Here is a 19,720-nt window from a genome sequence, read left to right as displayed (position 1 = left end):
TTATGTGAGTTTTAATTAAAATTTCAATTTCTAAATTATTCATATAGGATGCTATACTTGCATCCTGTAAATGAAAAATTTACCCGTTTACTTCCCTATCTAATTTGAAAATATTGTGAAAAAAACATCTCGTCCAGGAGTCAAACCTGGAATCTCCGACTTTCCGTGCTATCGCTTTCTCAATTCGGTTCCCATGACCGTTTAAAATTTCACGTAGTTTGAAACATAAGAGCCTAAAACTCATTAATTCTCAAAAGAAATTAAAAAATTTTTAGTAAACGGAGATTTCTCATATACAGAATGCAAAAGAGAGGATACTTTGGCTAGGAGTTGAACTCGGATGTCTTGCATTTTGTGCAAATGCCTTCCAGTTAGGACTGCCTTGCAGTTGCCTTCCTAATTCGGCCACTAAGGCACCAAGTAAATTTCTCGCAATATTAGAGTGTGACTTATAATGTTAAACTAAATACTAACGTAGCTTTCGTCTGGCGTAAAATACAACATACTACAATAAATATTTCTTTCTGTACATTAACAACTTTATTAAATATAATTAACACCCATTGTAAAATAATTATTGTATTGCATTACAGTCTTGCGACTGAAGAAGACTGTATAAACAGTCGAAACGTTTCGCTTTTCATTATTACATATTATTTCACTGCACAACACCCTGCAAAACTGGTTCATATTTGCCGACTCCTTACACAAGTTTGTTTTTTATTAATTGAACCAGAGGATAACCCTAATCACTTGATATTGTTATATTACAAGAAATACAATTTTAATAAAATTTTAAGTATAAATTAAAAATAAAAAGTTTGAATTTATACGCTGGATATACATGCAATGTATGTATATATTTTTAAAACGAGTAATTTAATATACAGAAAATTTCGAATTGAATAATTCTAACATTTTAATTTAAGTTTTACACATTTCGTATCCCAATGAGATGTAATTATCATAAGATACAAAGAATATAATATAACGAACTTTTTATAGTATATATAATATAATAGTATATATAATTTAAGTTTTATATATAGTATATATAATACAATTTTCCCTCGATTCTTTAACAACTATAAAATATATACATATACATGCTATCTTATGTATGTATAAGCCGTTCACAGGCCAAAGTGATTAACTTCACTTTTTAAATGTTTTCAAATTTTAATGCTAAAGCACTTGATTAATGCTTAACATTTTATATTTAAAATAAATTTTTTAAATAATTAATAGGCTTAACACATAAGATGACAAAAATGTTTTTGGCCGCGGAAGAATAAACAATTTATTTCAAAACCTAATATGATTAACTCCATACTCTAAAAATAAAAATATAAATATAAATCGGTACAATTATAATACAATTCAAGCACCTATACGAATTTAGTTAGTAATGTTTTAATGCACTAGTATATATTAGACAATAACGGCAAACTCTTTATTGTCATAAAAAAGTGATATTTCAAAAAGTTATTTATAACTGTTTTGGCCTTGCTAAAGATTGTTTTTATTAGTATATTTGTATGTTTTGTATGTTACCAGTTATGTACAATTACATGATATGTATTCATTTGTTGATAAAATCAACGTTGCCAAGTTACAACATCGAAATAATCATAACAGCATCATGCTGCTGCCGGATATTACAAAGGATCCACTTGTCGTTCGCAACGCTCACACTTGTCGCAGTAATATGTCTGACAAAAAAGATATTATTTATTTATATTAATATGGTTTTGATATCTTTACTTAACCTAATATAAGTGTAAGTAGTAATAAAAATAATAATAATAGTTGTAATAGTAACAGAACATTTATCATTGATTTTTTCTAAAATTCTTTAATAAACAATGTATGATATGATAATGAACCTTTTCTATAATAAAAAGTTTTTTAAAGGCAAATTCAATAGTATTCATTATTTTTTTTTATTTTTATTTGCCAAATCGATTAACTCTCTTAGTCACGTGGAAAATGTAAAAATAATGATTATTCTAAGGATATACTATTTTATGCACTTTATATCGTCACTCCCTACGTATAATTACATAAGTGTCACATATGGGATTTTCAGTTTATTGCATAGTGACACTCAGAAAGTCATGTTCTTTGTGGTCACCAAGTATTAAAAAAAAATATTCATAAGTATGGTGAAAATTTAAAACCGAAAGATCCCTTAACTAGGGAAACTATATGAAGCTTTAAACTTTTAAACTGCTCTCCTCTAAAATTTGCGTTTTGGAGTTACGGGATTATACGTAGGGAGTGACGATATGTCGGTAGATAAAAGACTGTAATAATATATTATACATTGTTTATTTAAATTTAAATTTTGAAAAGAATTTTAAAACAGAATTATACAGGATATCTGACAATTGGTGTAACATCTCTCTATAGGCAGGTAGAAGGAGTAAAAGTAAGTCGAAAAGTAGTCTTAGTCGAAAAGTTCTATAGTCCATTTTGCGAGACTCGCAATAGTTACCGAGATCTTAATTAACAAAGATTCGCGAATAAGCATATGCATCCCCGCATATGCATACTCGCGTAAGACAGTTCGACGCGCTTCGCGCGGCTGCGACTTTATTTTATTATGTATAAGGTATAGTATATGCTGTTATATTAACTTTTCGCATACGTTGCTACAGGTAACACAGTGAGCGTGCAAAGCGATGATGCTTATTCGTGGATCTTTGTTTAATTAAGATCTCGGTAACTATTGCGAGTCTCGCAAAATGGTATAGAATTTTTCGACTCAGTTTTACTCTTTCTATCTGTCTACGAGAGATGTTACACCAATTGTCAAACACTTTGTATATTACTTTATCAAATTTCTCTACTTTTTGGTTTGTGAAATTAATCGATTTTGCAAATGAGCAGCTCATAAATATATTAATTATTTTTGTCTTTTTTTACTTTTTTTAAAAAAAAGATAATGTTTTATATTTATCGCATTTTGTGCGGCACTAAAGTGATTATTACTTCTTATTACTCTCGTGATGTGGTAGCGTATGTGCTAAACGGTTGTTTGATCAAAAACAGCTAATATAATTAATTAGATACGCTAATTGATTAAGTTTGAATAAGTAACAATTTGCTGTCTATAATTTGGCGTGTGATACGGAATATATGCAAACGGATATTAATATCCGTATCAGGTCAAAAAAAAATCGTGCAATATATCTTAATATAATATAACAATATACAGAACTATACATAGGTTTTACATTTTGCATATAAATTTAATTTTCCATTACATTTATGTTCTTTAATTTTACGCGCAATATAATAATTCAATGCCTGTTTTATTTACACAAGTCCTGCGGTGAAGCAATCATCTTCTGCAACATGTAATGTATATAACTTTGCAGAAAGCTAACGCAAGCGTAACGTTAATTTAATTAAAGTACAAAAGTAACTAACGACCGTGAAAAGATCTTAATTGCTTTGGCTAATCTTGTTGCGTGCTTTCGGTTAATAGCGTCGCAATGGCATGGCATACGCTGGTATAATGTGAACTCAGATAGCTGGTAATAAATTATAAGATTATATGTTATATTCGTAATAATTCGGGAAAAACACAAGATTAAATTATTACGTTGGCACTAAAAGCGTTCTGAAAATAAATGATTATACAAACAAGATGAGACAGATTAAGGGGCACAACTAGTGTGATTGCCCCAAAAAAGGTGATTTTAGAGAATTTATTAAAAGAAAAGTATGGCATCGAATGTTTTGAAATTTTGAGGATATATTTGTGTATAAATGATCTATGTGCAGCAATTTTTTTGTATGAAAATAATCAATTTTCAGCGACTTATGCGCCATTTCCCAAGTCTCCAAAAAAAAAGTTCTCCCACTGCTGCAGTGATTGCAGTCTTCAGAGTGCCTGAAATCAAAAAACAAAAAATGTCCGTTAAACTAGAAGGTATTTCCCGTACAATGACGCAGGATTATGAAAAAAAATTAAAATCCAACAAAATAGCGGAGTTTTGAAAAAAAGTTTCAAATTACGCTTAAAAATCTGGTGGTTTTTTGCATGGCAAATTGACATTTTTCATCCAATCAAAAAACTGGAGGGTCATTGTATGGAAAAACAAATACTAAACACGTTCCAAAAAGATTCAAGTCGATCGGATAATTTGTATTCGAGTTAGAACTGCAGCAAATTTGAAAAATGTCGTTTTGAGATAAACGCGTTTAAAGATAAAAATATTGATTTCATTGTTATAAATCGAGAAATATTATACCTAGAGCTAATCTGCTATTCCAGGCCCATACAATTCACCTTCCTCTTCCTTGAAAAGTACCTGCTGGGTTACTATTATAATATATACAATGCCAACAGAGCCCGAATAATAACGGAGGTACGGCCCCTCAGCTTACGCACGTTTCTGACCGACGAGCAGCTGCTCTTTAGAAGGCTGTCGTTCAAAAACTAGTTGAGATCCACTCTTGAAATTTTAGTATGTTATTCTTGGAGCTATAGATTATCGAAAACTGCAAAAAAAATCGATTTTTTAAAAGTTTCACACTAGTTGTACCCCTTAAAAAACAAATTGTTTCGTAAAAAATTATAATACTTAATAAAAACTTAACACTTATAAAACATTTAAAACTGATATAATACTTAATTTAAATATTGAAACTTAAATTTATAACATTTACGTTTTTAATTGTGATACATACATGTGATGATAATTAATTTTAATAATTTATAAACGATATGGAAATAAAAATTCAGAACACTGACATTGCAGATGATAATGACTCAATTATAATTGCATTAACGTCGTAGTTTCCGTCAAAGAAAAAATAATCTACTGATGAAAACTCATTCGCAAGTAAATTTTGTGGAATCGATATTTTTATCGCAAGGATTTCGGGAACTATATATTTACATGGCATACAATGTATTTTCATGTTAACGTAATGTCGACCTTCGTTGTAGACAGAGTCGAATCTGTTTATTTGACTTGTATTTGAAACGTGGTGTTAACACATCGCGTGTCATTAAAGTGTTTTCATGAAATCTAGGGATCACCTCCAAGTACGGGAGGCGCGCTTTCGGATTTCTCTAGAATCTCTTGGTCGACTGCCAAGGATTGTTAAATTGCAATACGACGCTTCGTTGTATATATATGCATTATAATTTCTAGACATATTAATACACATACCTATACTTAAATATTGCAGTCAATGCTTTGCAACATCGGTCCGGAATAGTTTACTCCGCCTATCATTTACAAGTACTCTGCGATCCTCACGTAATTGTGACAGAAACTTTCTTCTCACGAGCAAAACTTACCTTGTGTCAAATTAATTTTTTGATATTTCCAAATTAACTTTTTAGTAAAGGATAAAGGATAAAGGAAGTTTAATTGATTCCTCTCAGGGTTACACTATTTTTCAACACTCCACTTCTATATTCACGATCCATTTGTATCCACGATCTATTCGGAGGCCCGATTCAGTTCGCTTTTCAATCGATAAACTCGACTTGAAAGAGACCGGCCCGGAAAAATCCGACGGTGTGGATTCGAACTCGGGACCTCTCACTCGCAGCCCTCGCACTCAGGCCGCGAGACCACTGGGCCGGTAATTAACTTTTTAGTATATATAGCGTAACGATTAATTTTAGTACCGTCGTGAAGTACGATTTGAATTAATTTCACTTACTAAAAAGTAAGTGAAAGTAAGAGCTAAAAAGCTCTGTAATCTGCACGCTGCAAAAAATATCATTTTTTTGTTTTTGACAGTGATAGCTTATTTATTTTAAGTAGTTTTTTCTTTCTCACAATTATCTTTTGTTCTTTATCTTTATTTTTTTTGTTTCCGCTAGTATAAAATTAAATCAAGACATCTTTAGTTTAATTATCGCGACATATTTTTTTGCAATTAAACAAGACTAAATAAACTTTTCTTTTTTTGTGAAAAAAAAAAACAAATAAAAGTAGAAATTTTATTTTTGTGAAAAATCAATCTGGTCACCCAAAACTTATGTTTTGTATATTTTTGCTTTCGTGCGAGTTAGAAGAAGTATTTCAGCAAGTTTGCAAATTGACTAATAATTATTTATCATGAAGAACAAAAAACAAAAATGTATTGTTCATTTTTTTGCAAGTATATATGTATATTATTTCTCTCAAGGAAGAATAAAGATCTTTCAAAACTTGTAAATAACTTTACTTATTCCATACAATTACAACATAGTAATTTTAAAATCAGATTTAAGGCAACCGTGCACAAGTTTTCAAAGACAAATTAAAATAAATTGTTATAAAGATTAATGCGTAACACTGAATTGCGACTAAAAAACGGGTCACTGTTTAACACAACTAGAGGAGTCTTGTTATATTTCCAAAACTATTTGTTCAGACAAAAACACTAACTTTTATCTCTTATTCATTGTCAGCGCTTTTCGCATTTTTTAATAAGCAAACAATAATAAGCGAGATGTAAAGAATGATATATAGATTATGTAGCAAAAAAAGAGAAATAGGTTATAAAATATTAAATATTTTCTGATGGATTTAATATATTACGTAATTATCTAATTACATGTATCACATTTATTTATTCAATTCATAGAAAAACGAGTCAATTCTGTTTATTAGCGTCAAGTCGAAAGCTCGGTTTGCGCGGTGGAATTTACTGGTCTATAAAATTTTCCGGAGCGTTTTTTTCTCACTTTCTTAGTCTAATATTGGAAAGAAACGGCGAAAGAAAAGTTCTTGAACGCGCGCTCTTCTTCCGCATGCACGCGGTGTGTGTATGTCTGTGCTTCGGAAGCGCCGCGCCGGTTGTTTCTCTATTTCGCGACACACGACCGCTATTTCTGCCCGGTCAAATCTATGCCAATGGTATTTTTGTTGCGTTTTCGCTCGGACAGCTGACAATCACGCTGTAATTCGAATCACCGGGAACTACTCGGTAGGTGCACCTACTTGTTACCAGCGGCGTGTAAGCCGAATCGAGCTTATCTATAGAGCTTATACTCATGGAGAGACCCTGCCTATATGCTAACCATAGAGAGGGCCGCGCAAGGAGGATCGACAAAGAGAGATATATTCATGATATATTTTGTCTCAACTGTGGCTCCCCCACTCCGTGTTCTCTGTTATTTTCTTCTATAAGAAGTGCCCACAATTGAAACAGAAAAATATATCTCTCTTTGTCGATCCTCCTTGCGCTCGCATGGCCTCTCCATGAATATAAGCTCTATGAGCTTATCTGAATCGCGTTTTGTTCGCTCCCCGTGCAAAACACTTTGCAGAGTTTTTATTTTTTAATGCACATTTTACTGTCAAATGATTTACAAACTATTTTGAAGATATTTTTTTTCTATGATTCGTCTGATTCGTGTCTGTTAAAGGCAAGCGCATAAGAAAGTTAAAACATTGATTGAATATTGTATTACATATAATAATGTTAATTACACTAGAGTGATAAAGGTAGACATTTTATAAAAACTACAGGTTTCTTTCTGCGTGCAAAATAGACACATAAGATTTTTTTACAGAATTTTATTGAAACATACAAAAAAGCTAAGCAAACAGAAGTGACAAAACAGGTGAGTATTTTGGAGAACACCTAATAGTCATCTTGAAACTCAACTCTTAATATATATATATTAGGTTAGGTGTTTTCAGGAGGGTGCAGGAGGGAGCGTAGCACCTCTTTCCACACACTTACAATACAAACATAAATAACACAAAAAAATCTTATTTTAATATTTTTCGGAAAACAATGGTCTATTTATGAAATTTTCTTTGTTAACAAGTTGTTAATAAGCGACAAGAATGGCTTTGTTATTCTTACTCAGGAAAATGATTTTTATAATATATAAAAAATAAATACATACTTCTGTGCAAAAAAGTTACCTGTGTAATATGGTACATGTGCAATAATGTTCATCATATATATGCAATCGGGATCTGCGCAAAAATTTTCTGTACAAACAAGATCTGTACAAATGAGATCTGTGCAACAATCAATCTGGTAAAAAGAAATCTTGGCAATCAGGGCCCTGCCATATTTATTCCGCAACATCCAGCGTAAAGCTGTTATAACCGTTTAAATTTTGCGTTGTTAGTTTGAAACTTAAGAGCCTAAACTCCTTATTAATTATCGATTATTGCTTTCAAGATGACTACTAGATTCTGAGATATTTTCCAGATTATTCGCTTATGATCAGTTACTTTTATTTGTTCACTATTTAAATTTCCCGAAGTGTCTGTTTATTTTACTTTAATGCAATATATATTAACAATATAATGTAATATATTTTATCCATCTTGTAACTATTTTTAATTTGTTAGAACACTTTTTAACTAAAGAATTTTCTCTCTCGCAACGTTAAGTAGAAAAGACCGAGTTACGAGAAAGAACAATATTACAATGTATCTTATAACTATATTGAATTCGCTGAGAAGCACTTGCAACTTAAACAATGAGTTTCTCTTCTGCAACTATCTCAACGTTGCACGAATCACTATTGTTTTTAGCTTGTCATTTGATCGAAGTAAAGAAAAATGTGGCATTAGTAATAAGATACTTTGTATGTAAATTACATTGCATAAGTGATTGTATGCAATAGTATCTCCTGTGTCTGATATTAACGCGAAGCGACGTGCGAGTGACGAAGCTCTCTATGGAAGCATCAACCAAAGGTACTGCAAATCTCGACATCACCTGATGAAGCGTGCTTGTAAAGTAGCGGCAAAGAATCTCAACATCTAGGTTTATAGATCTGGGTGTAATAGATAATATTATACGAGATGTATATGTTCATCACCGAGCATGAACAATCTGATTTATCGAACATGTCAAACGACGATGTGATATCATCGCGTTTACCTGCCACTTTTTCGTGTGTCAGTGTTTTGCCGCCTTGCGTGTCTGTGCTAGGACAGGTCACTTTCTTCAAACTTTAACGAGAAGGATCAACAGGTGCGCACAGAGGAAGATGAGGAGAAGAAGGGAATATGTCTAGTCGCACACTAGCGTGATCCCTTTTTAATCTACATCAGAGTCGAATAACGTTTTTGCCAATATGAATTAGTTTCGATCGCGGGTTTAAAAAGGGAGAAAATTGCGATATCAAAACTCATTCCCAGGGAAACTTGTCGAAACAAAACACGTGTGTGAATTAAATCCACGGTAAACTAATCATTTTTAAATTTTATTATACATAAAAGTATAAGTTTACTTAAATGATGAATATGACAACAGAAGATATTTAAATTGCCACAATTGTATGAAATTATTGTAAGAATTTATAATTTAATTAAGATCGTTCGACACGTTTGTATCATCGCGAATCGATCGAGTGTCCACTTCCCGCGAAAACAGGATTTATGAAGAGAGGTGGAGAAAAACACACATGATCGCGGTAGCATAAGAGATAAGAGGAATCTTATCTTGTTCTGAAAATCCTTGAAGTTTAAGACCCAGTTTTACAATCTTTGGTTAAATATATGAGTTAGATTACCATTACTCAATGGTTAACTGAAGGTTATCTAAAGAACGCGTTCTATACATTATTTTATGATGATGGTAAACTATTGATTTTTCATTATTTTTTGGAAGTTGGTATAACCTGATTGCGGTATTTGATATAGGCTGTGACTGCCAAGATCGAAAATCTATAGTTACGTAACTTATAGATAAGTGAATATCGGAATGTAATCGCAGTTGAATCGCTGTTATTTATTTAGGTTATATTTTAATAAGTGCTGTGAGCTCCAAAGTAGATAGTTGTATAAATAGTGAGCTGTGTAAAGTAAGTAGAGTTATACTTTATAAGTATTAATTAATTCAGTTTTACTTAATAATTTCACTTAATAAATGTGTAGGAATGGCAAAGAAACGCCAAAATAATTTTGTTATAGAAGAGGAAAAGCTTCTCATTTCTTTAGTTCAACATCACAAACATATAATTGAGTCGAAAAAAACAGGAAACACAAGTTGGACCGACAAAAAAGTAGCATGGAAATCAATTGAAAAGCAATTTAATAGCCAAAGTCAGAGAAATGTTTACAGAAGTGCGGAAAATTTAAAAGAAAAATACAATAATCTAAAAAAAAAACAAAAAAGAAATACAGTGAGGATAAAATGAATATTTTGAAGACAGAAGATGGTTCTTATGTTTCCCCTGAGTTAAATGAAGTAGATAAAGCCATCTATGACATAATTGGGCCTCAAATAGATGGGTTAAAAAACAAACCTAACCTAACCTATGATGATGACCAAGATAATGTCTTGAATTGTTCAAGCAGTGGTACTGAAGGTAAGTAATCAAAATACGTTATTTATGTAGTTGTAAATTGCAATGAATATTTGCGTAAAGTGCGAAAAATAGTAAATACTTTTCTCAACAAGTATAAAAATATATTAAAGAATGAGCTTTAAACGATCTCAACTTCTGCGAAAAATAAAGTGGAAAAGTGTTTGTCTTACACACACACACACACACACACAGATAAAATATGTATATTTTTATAATTATTTTCAGAAGTACAAAATAGAAAAAAAGATATTTTGATTATGGATATTGTTTTACCTTCTGTTACATCTCAAAATGAAGAAATCCAAAGTGAGTAACATAATATTTTAGAACTAAATCTTTTTGCAGCATCTCTGCAAAAGAAAAAGTTATCTAACACGTTCGTTGCGGCAACGCAATTGCACGGCCCTGATAACCGATAATACACTAAATTGAAACTAACACAGTCAATGTATCAAGTGTTATATTTTTTTATAGATCTAAACAAGAATATTGAAACAAATGATGAAATGATTATTGAAAGTCTTATAGATGATAATAGTTTGCCTAGAAATTAAGAAATAATCGAGGAAAATTGTAATGAAGATAACACCTGGAGCATTTACACAAAAAAATCTAAAAAGACCAATATCTGAACAATTAAAAGTTAAAAAAAAAGCAACAAGTATGTTTGTTAAATTTTCCACAAATAACTTTACAAATGTCGTAGTTACAATAAAATAATTTTTTGCATTTGAATTTTATAAATGAATAAAATATAAATATTTGATGTTTTTTTAAGGAAAAGTTTTATTTAATAATCCAAGAATAAAAAAACAGTATGTGTTCCACTGTCCCATGAATTGGCTGACGCTAAATTACAGTTTGTCAAAGAACAGCACTGCAAATTTTTAGAAGAACACGATTTAAAAATGCAAATTTTGAAAAAAAATTAGAAATAAAAATTAAAAAATGTAGAATACTTGGCATTTATAATGAAGAAAATGAAAATACATAAACATTTAAAAAAATATGTAATTGCCAAATGAGCTGTGTCGAGTTAAGATGTTATTTAACCCGACAAATTTACCATATTGCGCATTTATTTGACTTAACTTGCATTAGAAATCGGTTTTATAATTGTTTGTTGCCTTTTATTCGATAATTTTGTTTTTACGTTTTTCATAATTATTTCTTTTTGTCAAAGGCGGAAGTTTTTGCTGGTATCATACAATACCACACGAATTTGCTGGGTTAATATTAAAAAAATACAAATTATTTAAAAATAGCTTAGTAGAGTGATACCTAATATTGTGATACCGAAATATTGAAAGTATTATTTTATTATTTTTTTTGTTAGAGTTTATTTCATTATTTTATTTGTTGTTATTTTTGAATACAAATACTTATATACTTACAGAATACGTTTTATTTGTTTATAATATCTCAAAAAAATATTTAAGTTTTTATGTACTTAAAACTACAAATAAATAATAAAACTCATTAAAATAAAATAAAAATTTATTTTATTATCTCTTTAATTTACAATCTGCTGAAATAATTATTAATTAACTCATCACGAATTATACTATTAATATTATTTCTTTGCTGTGGTATTTGCTTATTATTGACATCATTGACAAAGTTTATGGCCGCTTTCTCTTCATCAGTTATTGGCGGAATTATTTCATTTTTGTCACAAACAATATTATGCAATACGCCGGTTGCTACAATAATTGCTACAATAATTGCTTGTGCAGTATCTATAGATGTTCGTATTCCCATTGCCAGTGCAGGGAAACGTCGCTTCCATACACCATACTGTCTTTCAATCACATTTCTTGTTCTTATTTGCGATTCATTGAATAATATATATTTTGCCATGAGTTCTAAGGTTAAGTAATGGTATGATTAGATACTGTCTAACGCCATAACCACTGTCCCCCACTATAAGGCTATCAGGATAGTCTCTTCGTTCAAAGAATCTACATAACATAGAATTTCTGAATATATGAGAGTCATGGACTGATCCTGGCCATCTTGCTACAATACTGCATATTTTTAAACGTGGATCAGCTAATGTTTGTACATTCAACGAAAAAATTGCTTCCTGTTGCAAAATAATTCATCTTGATTACCTCCAGGAGATTGAACCTTAACATAGGTGCAGTCTAAAGCACCTATGCATCTGGGAAACCGTGCAATGTTATAAAAGCTTTGTCTCATTTTCTTCAGAAATTTCTTCATCTGTTGATGGCATATTTATATATTGTGGTTTTAGACTTGCAAGTGCCACACTCACTCGCCTCACCGTAGTACTGGCTGTTGATTTACTTACTCCCAAAAAATCGCCAGTATACCGCAAAAATGATCATTGGCATAAAAATTTAAAGTAAGCAGCAGCTGCTGACTAGCAGAGAGACAGTCATTTCTGTAAATAATGTCATTAGAATGTAATAAAATAATGTCATTAGAATTGGCCTACAAGACGTCACACACAAAATTATTAAATAAAGTTTACAAAATTGCTATATGAATACATATTATTTTATAAGTGCACTTACCGATGTGTAGGATGAAAAATAATGTCTTTAATTTCATTCAATACATTTTCAGTTGTTCTTTTGGACAACCGAAACTTCACAAAAAAATCACGTACTCTTCAAAATAATTCGGTCAATGCCTAATTATTTTTGACCTTCTTATTTCTTCATCACTACTGTAAGCATTGACGTCGTAATTCATAATTTAGGTTATATTGAGGTAAAAGCGTAACGTCTAGTTAACCTATGCATTGGGCATGGGTTAAGTTAACTGTGAATTAACCAAGACACTTGATGATAACCATCAATTGTAAAACATAAATACTGACTTAACCTTTAGTTAAATTATAACTTCTAGATAACCAAAGATTGTAAAACCGAGTCTAAGAGACAAATTGGTGAAACAACAAATTTTTAGTTCCGCCGAATCGAATATTTATTTTAATGATGATAAGAAGAGAAAAAAGGAGAAAAATAGTTAAAGTTTCTACGATTGTCTGGCTAATTTATGTGATATACATGTGATATATATGTGATTTTATATGATATATATGCATAGAACATGCATGAGAACATTCTTGTCGAAGATACAGTCCGTGCTGAGGAAAAATTATGATCAAAGAAAATCGCACTATTATGTAAAATTAACTACCGTTCTCTAAAATTAACCATCGTTCTTTCTCAGATTTTTTCCACACGTTAAAAACTCGAGGCGCTATCGAAGGTTCGCTCGCGTGAAGTTTAACGCAAAGTGGCTTTAAAGTGACGTTGATGTGCATCTTAAGGACAGAAAAATAGGTCGAAAGCTAAGGCAGGGATAACAAAGGGGTGGGATTTGCAGACATCGACAAACACTTTGCCATGTCGGCGAGCCTGATTGGCGTATCGCCAAAACACCCCCTCTGGACTTTCCAGCCATTAGTAATGCGAATTTTTTTCGAGATTTAATACGCTCTCCGCAAACCCTCTCTTTTCTTCTCTTTTCTCTTCAAACTCTTTTTTCTCTGCCTTAAACACCGCAGAATCCGTGAGTTGCTCGATTAAATTGAGAAAAGACTACAAGCTGCAAAAATCGTAGCAGCCCGTTTTCCTCTCGCATTTCCGGGCGTGATTAATCGTACATTTTCACACACATACACACATATTGATTTCTTCGAAGCTGAAATCGCTGACGCATATTATGTGGTGTTCCACGTCCCGATACGGAATTTCCATTTCATGCAAACCTTCGTTGACCATTAGATTGTTTGCAACCCAACGAGTTAAATGGAGTTGGTCGGCAAATATAAATAATTACTGTTGTTCGTTAACATTCTTATGAATAACATCAAAGAGTGGGGATAAAAAATTGCGCGGCTTGCAAAATTATTTCCGGATCAAATTTTACGAGAGCGCGAATGTATAAAGTACAAATCATTCTTCGAAAAACAAATTTATCCGCGACCGAGACTTGCTTCTAGTAATTGTACGGTTTGGAATAACAACTCTGTTTTGCACACGCGTCTTTATTGTTACGCACGCTCCCGTCGACTGACTGGCTTTGCGCCCTCGTAGAGCCTTATTGTAACACTAAGAGGCTGTAGTGCCCTCACCCATACCGCGTTGTAGACATTTTCTACATCTCTCTCTTTTTATATGATTCTCTTTTATGATTCTTATAACACAATATAATGAACATGAGAGTGATTTTATAATCAATGACAATGTAAACTGAAATATACGATATTATAATAAACAATTATGTTTTATAACGATACATTATAACGATCTTCTAATGTTGTGATTTTCAAGCGTTTTAATTGCAGACTGTCCATTGGTTTCACACTTTCTTTAAGTGAACAATATTTTTTCTGTAGACTTTTGTCATTTTTAAAAAATTTGAATATCACTCTTCTTTTTATTTATTACTATGTGTAAGGCTGGATTAAAAGTAGTTGTTAATTTGGTTTCTTTGTTTGTGTTTGTTACGTGTACTTTGTTTTCGCACTTTTCGCGATTATTTATCTATTGCTTTCCGCTTCCAATCACTATATTCCTTTCCTTTCCCTTTTTCCCACATGTGTCTATCTTTTATTTCTTCTTTTACTATCTCAACTGTCCGGTTGGATAGATTTGGGAGTTTTTCACGAAATAGCTTCCGAAAAAGAGTAAAACTTCTTTTTAATATGTCTCGATTTTGTCTTTCGACTTCTCTGTTTTGTTGCGGCTAGTAAGGTATGGTATTATATAAAATATTATTTTCCTTACAGAAAGTCTTGAATTTATTACTACAGAATTGCCTTTCATTGTTTGCTGTTATGGTTTCCGGCAGCTCTAATCGTGAATAAATTTCTCATAAGGTATCTATGGTATTCGTTGAATTTATATTCTTCATGGTTTTTATTTCTTTAAATAATGAATCACAAAAGGCCGATACGAGGAGTAAATACAAGGTGGTAGTGTATGAGAAATAGTTTTTATTAAAAGTTAATTATTTCTCATACACTACCACCTTCTATTTACTGCTCGTATCGGCCTTTTGATTCATTATTTGACACTTTCACGAGCGAATTATTGATTAATCTATTTCTTTATATCTGCTGTAATAATCGATTACTACAAATATAAAGTCATTGTTCGACAATGGTTCTAAAAAGTCTATTGCGATATCAATCCACGTGCGTAGGAAGTTGGCAGCGTTTCGTAGAGTTCGGAGCAGAAATTAATGTGCACTCTCTATAGGTCTTGATCATATTCTCCGCGTCGATATCCATCTTTGACCACCATACTTTAGTACGAAGTCGCTTTTTCGTCGCTACAATTCCTGGATGACCCTCAGGCAGCTGCTAAGACATTTAGCCTTGATTTGGCTGGGATAACGATTTTATCTCCTCGAAGTAGGATAGAGTCATAAAAACATAATTATGATTCACACAGTTTGTAATATTTTACATTTTTTTGCCATTTTCCTTTATCTAATTCTTTTCTTACATTGTGTTTAATTTAGAGTATTTCTTTATGTCTTCTAACAGAATGGCTATGGGTTTTGCGTATTCTATTATTTTTTGGATAGATACAGTGCTGAATGTGTGATCCAAATTCCTATCGCAACATAATCTCGACAGCGGATCTGCGATATTGGTTTTTCCTGGCCAATATATGATTTTATACCAAAATGCCTGCGATCGTAGCACCCACCTCTCTATCCTAGCGCAAGGTTTTGATGTGGCTTCAAATATCATTTCCAGCGGTTTGTAATCAGTGACTAATTCAAATTCTTTTTTACCATATAAGTAAACGTGAAGTGTTCTTCTGCCCAAACCAGAGCGAGTGCCTTCTTTTCTGTCTGACATTACTTTCTTTCACATGCGGTTAAGCTTTTGTTACCATACGCTATGATACGTGGATATTTACTGTCGAATTGGATTAAAATTGCTCCAAGTCGAACCGGACTTGCATCAGCAATAATTTGCGTTCTGTCCTTCGGGTCATAGTATCCTAACCTAACCTAACGTTTTTTTGCTGCTCAATATACTTTTCAATGTTGCAAATGCTTCTGATTGTTCGCGCTTCCATATATCTTCAATATTTGTGCTTTATCTGTTTTTGTCAAAGTACTTTTCTTATTGGGTCTGTCAATGTGGCCAAATGTGGTATCCATTTTCCGACAAAGTTTACTAAACCGAGAAAACTTTGAACTTCATCAATGGTTTAGGGTTTTCGGAAACTCTTTATCGCGTCCACGTGTTATTCCAAGAGCTCCCTTTTTTGAATAAAACGTGTTCAAGAAATTGAATGGGTTTGGTTTTGAATACGCACTTGGCTTCATTTAGTAACACATTGTATTTCTTTAAAGTTTGCAATGTTTGTTGTAGTCTTTTGTCGTGCTGCTTCTCGTTTTCTCCAGACATAATAATGTCATCTATAAAGTTTATAGAAGTTCCTTCACATCCAATAAGGATTTTTTCCATTATTTTTTGAAATAATTCTGGTGCGCAAGTGATTTCGAACATCAGCCTTTTATACCGTAGGAGCTCTTTCTTAGAGATGAATGTTGTGATAAATCGTGAAGTTTCAGATATCTCTACTTGATGGAAAGCGTTTTGTATGTCCAATTGAGAGAATATTTTTGCTTTTCGGAGTTAGGAGATTAGATAATCCATTGTTGGAAGAGGATGGTTCTCTCTAGAGATAGCTTTATTAGCTTGTCGACACAAATTCGTACTTCTTCGTTTTCTTTGAGAATTGGTACTATTGGAGACTCATTTTGATGATTCGTTAATTGGCTCGATTATGTCTTGGTCTAGAAGTTCTTGGAAAGCCTTATCCACTTTCTCTTCTAATGGTATTGGAATTCTTCTGTATAGTTATGCCACTGGTTGCACATTTTTATCTATCGGTATGTCGATCATTACATTCTTAAACTTCGAGAAGGGACTTATCACCGCGTTTATGTTCAGCCCGACTTTTAACACTCTCAATAGCTTTGCTGTGTCTTTGCCTAGTAAGCATCTTTGTCCATTCTTTATTACAAAGAATATAGCTTCTTCTTTATTTTTTCCGACTTTAATTTCTGCCTCAAAACTTCCAAGAGTTTCTAATAGTATTGTTAGCGTACGACATATATAAATTTCTTGTCCGGAAGTTTTACTTGATTCTTTTTTCTTTTAAGTTTTTCCAGGTTCTGTCGTCAATTATGTTGCTTTCACTTCCTGAATCTACAATCATTGTTGTTTTTATACCATCAATTTCACATGATATAGTGCAGTTATCGTCAATATGAAATATATAGTCTACTTTCTTTGTTGTTTCCTGACTTCTTTTTTCGATCAATTCTTCTTCTTTTTACTGGTTCTTCATTTCTGTTATTTTGCCATTTTTTCTTTCCTCGTGTTCTACAGCACTTCTGGAAATGGCCTCTGAGGTTATATTTATGACACATTTGCTCTCTGGCTGAACATCCTATGTCTCTGGAATTATGTTTCTTTCCGCCACATCTAGTACATATATTTTTATACATAGAAAGTCTTTTTATTTGTATTTCATTTATCTCGGTAATATTGTCGTTTTTTGCTTCTTCAAATTTCTCCATTTGTCTATTGATAGATTCTAATGCATTTGCTTCTTTGATTATATCGTCTAGTGTTATTCTATCTCAGTGATACTATCTTTCTCTTCTCAATTTTTTAGAATTACATTTCTCAGTTATTTGATCTATTAGATTTTTGTTAATGTCTGTGAATTTGCACTTTGTAGCTTGGTGTCTAAGTCGTACGAGAAATTTATCAAATTTTTTGTTTTTTTCTTGTTTCATTAGTCGAAACACGTGTCGTTCATAAATTCTACTTTGTTTAGGCGCGAAATATTCATCCAAACCTTTCAGGACTACTTCGAAAACATCTGCTTCGGAATTCTTGTTTTAATTTTTATCTATGTTAATTCCTATGTTGTAAAAGATTTCTTGCAATCCTATTCTTCCTGTGTATAAGAGAATTGCTCGTTTCTTCGCACTCTCAGTAATATCTGAGGTATCCAAGAAAATTTGAAATGTTCGTTTCCATTTTTCCCACCTAATTCCTAGGGAGGAATCTCTGTCACAATCAAACGGTTTAAAATTAGAAATTTGCTATTTTGTTTTGCTTTAATTGTTTATTTTTTTTTTTTCAGGATATTGACCTGTGATAATTTTAAGCTTTACTTTACTCGTGTGTTTATAGCGTAAATATTGTTCTTGTCCGAGTATTTCCTCGGTATCATATATTTTTTTTTTTATATTTCCACTCCTTGTATTTTGAATCGTTTCCGCATAAGGCTTCTGAATATTTCCGGGTGTTCCGTTCTAAGCATGTAGCTTGTTATCAGTGCTGATATTCCTGGTTAAGATTACCAGTTTCTTCTGTTATAACAATTCTAGAGTAGATGCTTGGTTTCGATTATTCATCCTCGTCGTCAATATAGAGTTTGGAATGACAACTCTATTTTACACTCTGTTTTGCACTCGTTTTTATTGTTACGCACGCTCCCATCGACTGATTGGCTTCGCGCCTTTGTAGGGCCTTACTGGTAAGGGGCTGTAGTACCCCCACCCATACTGCGTCGTAGGCATATCCTACAGTAATAATTCTCATTTATAATAGCGCACATGATTCATAGTTCGCGATCGACGAACTACATAGCTATGCACTGTAATAGTTTCTCGCGCGAATATTGCTTGAATTCTTCGTCGTTGACGAGGATATTTAGTATTACCGCGAGCGCATCTGGTGTGTGAGTTTGATTAATCGCGACAGCATTTTCTTGCATCTGGGAATAACGCGGCAAAACTGAAATTGTCGAGAGATACACCGCGATCTCTAAATGAACTGCGCAGCGAAAACTTTGCAAGAATTACGCGACTTGGTTAAAGCGACACGCGTAAAAATATAAATAAAATTCTATATGTATATTTAACACCCTTTAGGATTTTTTCTTACTTGAATAGTTGTGACTCCGAATATATAAAATATCACACAATTTTGACAAACATTTATTTACTTAGATTCTCACATATTGTAAAAAAAACATTTCACGCGTAGTTTTTTACCTCGTAATGCAAAAGAAATCCGCGAAAAGAAAATAAACAATAAATTTTAATTTTTAAGTTTTAATTTTTAACGAGATCGCTTGTCTATTCGGTGACAAAGTCACGTAATAGAGTAAAATAGAGATAGATAGTCGGAATAAGAATTGACGAAACCATTTGAATTCCTGGCCACGTATATAACCCGGGACTTTCTCATATTCTGCTATCCGATATTTGGCTTGATCTTTGGCCATTATTTTGGTATGTAGAGTATCACATTGTTGTTAAAACGGTCGTTGATCGCACAATGACGCAGCTGATACGAAGACCCGACGCTTTGAAATTTCTCTTAAAATC

At 32.3% G+C, this 19,720-nt stretch overlaps 1 protein-coding gene across 3 annotated transcripts; it reads left to right on the top strand.

Annotated features, from left to right (window-relative positions):
• Positions 1-9,709: 9,709 nt before the first annotated feature.
• Positions 9,710-11,000, top strand: LOC109860581. 3 transcript variants are annotated; one of them, XM_020439782.1, is made up of 4 exons: positions 9,710-9,796; positions 9,906-10,303; positions 10,529-10,609; positions 10,778-11,000. In XM_020439782.1, exons 2-4 carry the CDS (start codon positions 10,129-10,131, stop codon positions 10,855-10,857), a joined length of 336 nt encoding a protein of 111 aa, XP_020295371.1. In that variant the 5' UTR covers positions 9,710-9,796; positions 9,906-10,128; the 3' UTR covers positions 10,858-11,000. The 3 variants fall into 3 exon arrangements, with proteins under 3 accessions (XP_020295371.1, XP_020295373.1, XP_020295372.1); XM_020439784.1 differs by having other exon boundaries at positions 9,881-10,303; XM_020439783.1 differs by having other exon boundaries at positions 9,870-10,303.
• The last annotated feature ends 8,720 nt before the right edge of the window (positions 11,001-19,720 follow it).

Source organism: Pseudomyrmex gracilis, unplaced genomic scaffold (assembly GCF_002006095.1).
Source record: "Pseudomyrmex gracilis isolate BER0280 unplaced genomic scaffold, ASM200609v1 scaffold_415, whole genome shotgun sequence".
NCBI classification, from domain to species: domain Eukaryota; kingdom Metazoa; phylum Arthropoda; class Insecta; order Hymenoptera; family Formicidae; genus Pseudomyrmex; species Pseudomyrmex gracilis.
Note: the sequence above shows the minus strand (reverse complement) of the source record. Positions and strands in the feature narration are given on the sequence as shown.

Bases quoted from the DNA above. Each gene is read 5' to 3' on its own strand.
- LOC109860581 (XM_020439782.1), top strand. From the start codon at position 10,129: ATGAATATTTTGAAGACAGAAGATGGTTCTTATGTTTCCCCTGAGTTA. The intron at 10,304-10,528 runs GTAAGTAATCAA...AATTATTTTCAG, and splicing joins TTCAAGCAGTGGTACTGAAG to AAGTACAAAATAGAAAAAAA. The intron at 10,610-10,777 runs GTGAGTAACATA...ATTTTTTTATAG, and splicing joins TCAAAATGAAGAAATCCAAA to ATCTAAACAAGAATATTGAA.